This window comes from Diuraphis noxia, unplaced genomic scaffold, assembly GCF_037042655.1.
Source record: "Diuraphis noxia isolate RWA-SAM2 unplaced genomic scaffold, SU_Dnox_SAM2 contig0003, whole genome shotgun sequence".
Classification (NCBI taxonomy): Eukaryota; Metazoa; Arthropoda; class Insecta; order Hemiptera; family Aphididae; genus Diuraphis; species Diuraphis noxia.
This window is the reverse complement of record NW_028301713.1, coordinates 57007060-57014192: the sequence shown is the minus strand read 5'-3', so window position 1 is coordinate 57014192 and position 7133 is coordinate 57007060. Positions and strand designations below refer to the sequence as shown.

Below are 7133 nucleotides of genomic sequence, written 5' to 3'. Positions count from 1 at the left end.
GGGTTCGATACAATATTTTTTAATTACAACCGTATTGAGAAAAAATATAATTTTTAATCTAAAATTGATTTGAATACTATTAGGTACTCAATTTAATTGACAAGTTAGAGCTATTATGTTGCCGTGTTTGGTATGAGGAAGGTTTTAATTATGATGAATTGCAGTTATAGGAAACGGCTGCAGCACGAGGATAAAACCGATAATTCCGCCACTTTTTTCGATATCACATACCAGAGGAAAGAGTAAAGAGGGTAGTACAGAAAAAGAATTTTTTTTAGTATCGAAAACTTAGTTACTTAACTGTAGGTATATATAACACGGACCTATATTATACTATTAGACAAGGATGAATTGTGTATAACTAATATACACTGACTAATAACTAATAACTAACTATAACTAATATACACTGATGCATTCAAATCTGACAAGTTACACAAAAAATAAAGCAGCTAGCAAAATATAGAATTTTTTTAAATAATCAGATTTATATGAGCTAATATGTAGTGTTAAAAAGAAAACAATTGTAAAATGTTACATCAAACGTTAATAGCAAAAAAAAAAAAACAGCGATACCGCTCTCTGAGGAAAAAACAGTGTAAAAATGGTAAGTAGCTATAGGTATATAATTCTGATAAAATAAAAATAAATGATTTCTAAGTATATGAGTGTAACAGTATAGTCATCATTTTATTATAAAGTATACATTTTGTTATAAACACAAATAATACATTGAACACAAAAATCACTATATAGATCACGACCTATATAAAGTTCGATAGTAATAATAATAATAATAATAATAATACAGCATTATAACGTGATGATTGATCATCGTTTTACTGGTGCAGTCTAGTCAAAATCATCGGCGGCGTCCGCTTCTATAGATCTGCGCCGATGGTCGTACACTCGCTTCATGCACTTCAGTAGGCACTCTAAGTTGACACCGTGCTTGGCGGATATCTCGACGATTTCGTCGTCAGGCAACCGACGCCTGAGCTCGGCCAAGTTGTCTCTGGCGCCGTCCACGTCTACCTTGTTGGCCACGATCAGCTGCGGCCGGTCGAGCACCGTGGCGGAGAAGCACCGGACCTCGTGCCTGAGCACATCCACGTACGTCCATGGCTCGGGCGCGGACAGGTCGACGACCAATAACAGCGCGGTACACCGCTGTACGTGCCGCAGGAACGACACGCCCAAGCCGCGGTCGCGGTGTGAGTCCTCGATGAGCCCGGGCAAATCTGCCACGACCACAGACTCTTGGTCGTCGTACCGGATCACGCCCAAGTGCGGCTGGAGCGTAGTGAATGGGTACGGGGCAACCTTGGGTCGGGCCCTAGTGATGGCTCGGAGCAGAGTGCTTTTGCCCGCGTTAGGAAAGCCCAGCAACCCGAAATCGGCGATGCTGCTCAGCTCTAGCGTGTACCTGAGTACCTCGCCTGCACCGCCCAATTCGGCCACCTCGGGCGCCTGCTCCGTGTCTGTGGCGAAGTAACGGTTACCGTGCCCGCCCGCCCCACCCCTGGCCGCCACGAACATGACACCAGGCCGGCTCAGGTCACCAACCACCCGGCCATCGCCATCCTTGATCACAGTGCCAACCGGCACGTCCACATACTCATGATTTGCGCACTTGCCGTGGCAGTCCTTGCTGTAGCCCCGCTCGCCATCGGCCGCCTTAAGCTCAACGGCTAAGTGCCCTAGCCCGGTTACGTTCTCGGCCGCTCGGAACACCACGTGGCCACCGTTACCTCCGTCCCCGCCGTCTGGGCCTGCATTCTCATTGCCGAAAAGTTTCATGAACGACACGCGCCCGTCACCGCCACGGCCACCGATCGCACGGACAACCCTCTCGTCCACCAGGTGCTTGGGCGGTGCCCGGTCAGATTTTTTCTTGATGCAACGCAATGGCGAGGCCACTGCTCCGTCTGCCGTCGAGGAATACAACTGTAGGTGATGCTGTTGGTGCTGGAGTTGTTGTTGGTGCTGGTGCTGCCGTTGAAGCAGCTGCAGGTGACGGTTGCACATGAACGCAGAGGTCACTTGGCGACCGATCCGGGACGACGTCCACATTGCGATGATGGATGAGCCACTGACGACGACGACCGGTTTCTTCTGAAATCACACGAACACCAATTTGGCGATCAGACACTCGTGCTCAGTTTGGCGGCGTTGGTGGGTATCCGGTCGTCGCGGGAGTCTTAACAATAATAATATCACATACGCAAGTGACGTAGTCGATAAAACTGGGACCATTTCTAATTACGTTTAGGTTTTTGCGATGATTATGACTGATAAAAACGTCGTATTTCCTATATAATATAATATATCAGTCCAATGACGGGAAATTAGCAAAGGCAGAAATTGTGTGTTTACGAGGATAAGTCGAAGGACAGGGACCAAATGAATAGAAAAATTCAAATAATTTAGATCATTATTATGAGCGATTAAACTAAGCTATAAACTTAAATATAACTATAGTAGAGAAACCCCGAGTCCGTATTATATAGTCATGTTTTATTTTAATGGAAATACAGTTTTAAAACAAACGCATACCTATTATTGTTATACGATATGCGTTTTCACATTTTTTTTTTTTTTACAATCGCTTAAAATATATAATAATGTGAACGCGATACAACTGTTTCAATACGTGTATAGGATTAGGTTACATCGGTGCGTTATTAGATAAGTATACTTAAGCCATACATTTACAATTTACATGCTAAGTGTATAATACCTATAGTTGTATTAAATATACTTATCAACATAATATTCTGCATTTTTTCAGTGAATTATAATATATTACTATTATTATTATTTATAGTCATGCCTATATACAATTTGTCGATTAAAATCAAATCGGACGAACGATATATAATTATTATTACAAACATTAAAACTAAATAATAATTCTTATGAGCAACACAATAATATATTATGGTATAAAAATAATAAAATGAATAATTATTAATTTATGACTGAATGTAATAGCAGTATAATAGCTGCATGTTACATATAATACATAATACATAATATCGTATAATTAAGATATTTATAATAAATTACACTATATATATACATATATCTGTGTGAGTTTATACAGGTATATGTATATCATAAGACAATATCACGTGTAAAGAGCCTCCGACGTTCCTCATCTGAAGACTTCCAACCGTGTCCGACTGACACACGGTTCGATGCGTCTGCGAACACTTTCGACTTCTCTAAATAATAAATTCAATATGTGGTCAAGAATTTCTAAATATCCGTCTTATCCTAAACGGTCTTAAGACCTATCTATATGTACTCTCAATAGTATTATATAATTTGAGATTAGTCATTGTAAAACAGCGTTTTACAACCCTTTTCTCTCACGTCATATACTATACCATACTTGGCAGTGGCACTGAGTTACATTTTTGTAATATATATATATATATATATATATATATATATATATATCTTTAATATCAGGACATTAAGCTTTAGTCATATCATTAATACCAAAATAGTTGAATATCAGTAAATTACTGGCAAATAATTTAAAATTGTGTTAATATAGGTTAGGAAAACTCATGTAAAATCATGTTTTAATTTATTACAAATATTAAATAAAAAAAAAAAAAAAAAAAAAAAACAAATATTAAATGTATTTGTATGGAAAAATAGAGACATCACACAACGATTAGGTACATTACGATAACATTAAAAAATTCAGTCGTATATAGTGAAAAATTTGAAAAAGGTTTTAAGTTTCCATCACCCGAAATAGCAATATACATTCAATGCTTTTCTTGAAATTTAATTTAAAAAATATTTTAACTTATCATCGAAATTTTACGTAAGCGTTATTATTAATAATCATGACATTTCGCTGCAAACCTAAAAATACCTATATAATAAGCCTCACGGCACACCACGCACCAGTTAGGATATAACTGTTGTGAACAAATAAAGCTTAATAGAACATTTTCTATAAGAATCTGTTTAAGGAAATAATAAATTTAATATCTAAATTTGTTGTAACCGTCATATTTATGTGGCTTACCGAGAGCACAAAATCATAATATTCAACAACGTGAAGTAGACGTGATTTTATTTTTTTTAGAACTTAAATAAACTTTTTAAATACAATAGTTTAAACATTTACTGCAACTTAATAAGTAGGTACAAATAAACACACGTACATGAAGGTGTATTACAAAACAGAGATACGAAGTTTAACATCTACTTAATATTTAAAGGCACGTATTTTAGGTCAAAAACCAAATAATATATAGGTATTATAGGTATACATATCTGTTTTTCACTGAGCCGTCGATGTTTTCAAACACATAATAGCTATATGCTAACAATTTATTGTAAATGCGGCATGGTAAAAGCAGTACCTAACAAATCCGACTGATTTGGACGAATAAATTTCGCGTTCGTTAAATTTACGGTAATCTATACACAAGATCGTTTGGCGTGAAACGTTGTATATATGACGTATAATTGAACGAAAGCGTAAGCCAGCGAGTAGCGTAAATAACAGTTGTCTGAACATTTTTTAAATAATCGAGGGGAACGTTAGTTTTTCCAGTAACACCAACACACGTGTCGATGAATAACATAATATAATAATGTAACACCATGGTACAAATGCAAACAGATGCTAATTGCGTATTGTATATAATATAAGATACATTATAATATATACGTATATAAAAGTTGGAAATTGTGTGGTCGGAGTTAATTACAGGTATTTATTCACCTGTCGAGCACGACAAAGTAAACGAGAGTGAATGGTACAGAGCGTACGTACTATATATAATAAGACGCCTATATGGCAAGAGGATAAAATATTTCACCTTTATTTAAACGAGACTATTATCCACATCGATTCGAAATGCAATTCCTATTAACTGTATTTATAAAAGAGATGAAAATCCAAAACCTATCTGAATATGCCAATGACCTTACAAATTACAATAATATAATATAATAATTATTAGTTTTAAATAGTTATGCTTAGGTATGACATAAATATTTAAAAAATAATTACAGTATAGGTATTTATATTAACTGTAAGAGAAAAGGAAATCGAATAAAAATACAATAATCGTTCTTTTAAATCATTAGAACAACATATTATATCAAGAAAACTCTGAAAACTAATTAAAAATAATATGAAAATAATTTGAACTATTACTCTTATAAACTCTTAAGACGACGCTACACCAACCTGTTTTGTCTCACTCTTACAAATGTAAAAACAGCAAAAACTGTTTTACGCGAAAAAGAACCACTAAAGCAGTAGACAGTAGACCAAGCTATAAGCAACCAAATTTTCACACTATAAAAAAGAAAACATTTACGTTACATGACAATGTTTTTATTTTTTGATATCAGAATTAAAAAAAATAGTTATTCAAATTTGAAAAACTAAAAAATTGAAAAACAACGTTCCACAGTTAATGTTTTCATCTTTGTAGTATGAAAAATTGGTTGCAGAGCTTGTACTACAGCCTGGTGAGTGGTTCTTTCCCGCGCAAAACAGTTCTTGGTAGCTATTTATACTTGTAAGACGGAGAAAACAAATAACGCCATATTAATAATAATTACTCATCAAATTTCTTCTTCTCGTATTGGTACGAAATAGTCGAGGCGGTGCGCAGTCTTCTTCGAGTTAGAGACGGAATGTTGTAATTTTTGATTTGCATGAAAACAATGATTAATGTTTGTATTCGAAAAATAATTCTTTATGACGAAAAAACCACCCGCTAACATAATGATTTCTTCAAATCTTTAAGTATATTTTCTGAAGTAGGTACTATCACGGGTAGAACGGAGATTAAGTAGTTTCGTGTACCTATACAACATGTATACCTATAGTATTATAGATCAGAAATCGAGTAGGTATATGGATAATATTTTAAAAGGGTAGTTAAATCATGCTCATAATTTATAAATAAGAAGACAAGAAGAAATTTCCGTAAATAAGACCTACGATAATTTTTTTTTAATGTCAACCAAACAAGTAAAATTCTTTACGCTCAGAATCGATTTTTAAATGAGATCATTTTTTACTGTTAACAATAATGTGTAATACGATATATCATGAATATCATGCAATATATTATAAGCGAAACATGCACCAAACATATTCTCGTACCCTAAAGTAAGGCTTTAGGTATTCATATTTTAATTACTTTATTTTAATTTTATCAAATTTGATTACTTATAAGTTATAACTATTATTATGATAGTAGAAAAATTCTTAATTAAAAAGAAAAAAATTGTAAATAAATAGTTTAAATTTTAAATCAAGAAACAAACAATAGAAGTCCCTCCACCAACCACCCACCTCTCCTTAGTAACTATAGAAGTATTGTCTACATTTAAAACCAAGGAAAATATTATAATAAATATTGTCATTGTTCTTATTTTAAATATAATTGTGTAAAAAAAAAATAATAAGCTAATAAAAAACTATAATACGCGTACCTACTATTAACAAATAAACAAAAGTATACAAACAGTGAACAAACACAATGAGTAAGATGTAATTGATGAAGGTTTAATACACATTTCTTGTATCAGGTACAGATATTTTTAAATTAATACATTCTTTAAAATTACGTATTATTTAAATTACTGGCAACAAATTAATATTATTTTGCACGGAATTTTAATTTATAACTGTAGGTAAAGTTGTGAAGATTTTAAACTAAAATGTATTTCATAACTTATAGCTGATGTGAAATTATTAATTTATAAACTTGTAAATATTTCTATATTTCAGAACATTATATAATTTTAAAAAATAAAAATATAATCGCTGCAATTCTTATTCTTCAAACATTTTCGTTTGTCTAAATTTCATAGAATCGTAGGAAAGTTAAAAACACGACAAAAAATAGTCATATAGTATAGTAATTTACTAGACATTTGGAATTATAAAAAATAAATAAGTATTTATGATATATTATATCATAATATAAAATTATTATGATTCAAGCATATTTCGATTTTTTTGAGTTACTGCTACTAATGTAGAAATAAAAAAGGTACTGACATTTAATCAAAATTTACTTAAAGAAAACAAAAACCTTATGAGGTTTTTTTCTTTAAACAATAATAGTGATTTA

General features: G+C 33.3%; 1 protein-coding gene across 2 annotated transcripts in view; it reads right to left on the bottom strand.

Moving 5' to 3' along the window:
• Positions 1–663: 663 nt before the first annotated feature.
• The window catches only part of LOC107165966 (mitochondrial ribosome-associated GTPase 2), a 44507-nt gene continuing 38037 nt past the window's right edge, over positions 664–7133 (bottom strand). For both annotated transcript variants that reach the window (XM_015514427.2, XM_015514425.2), the window contains exon 2: positions 664–2115. In XM_015514427.2, the coding sequence (XP_015369913.2) occupies positions 853–2073 (1221 nt within the window). In that variant the 5' untranslated portion in view covers positions 2074–2115 and the 3' untranslated portion in view covers positions 664–852. The remainder of the gene's footprint in view (positions 2116–7133) is intronic.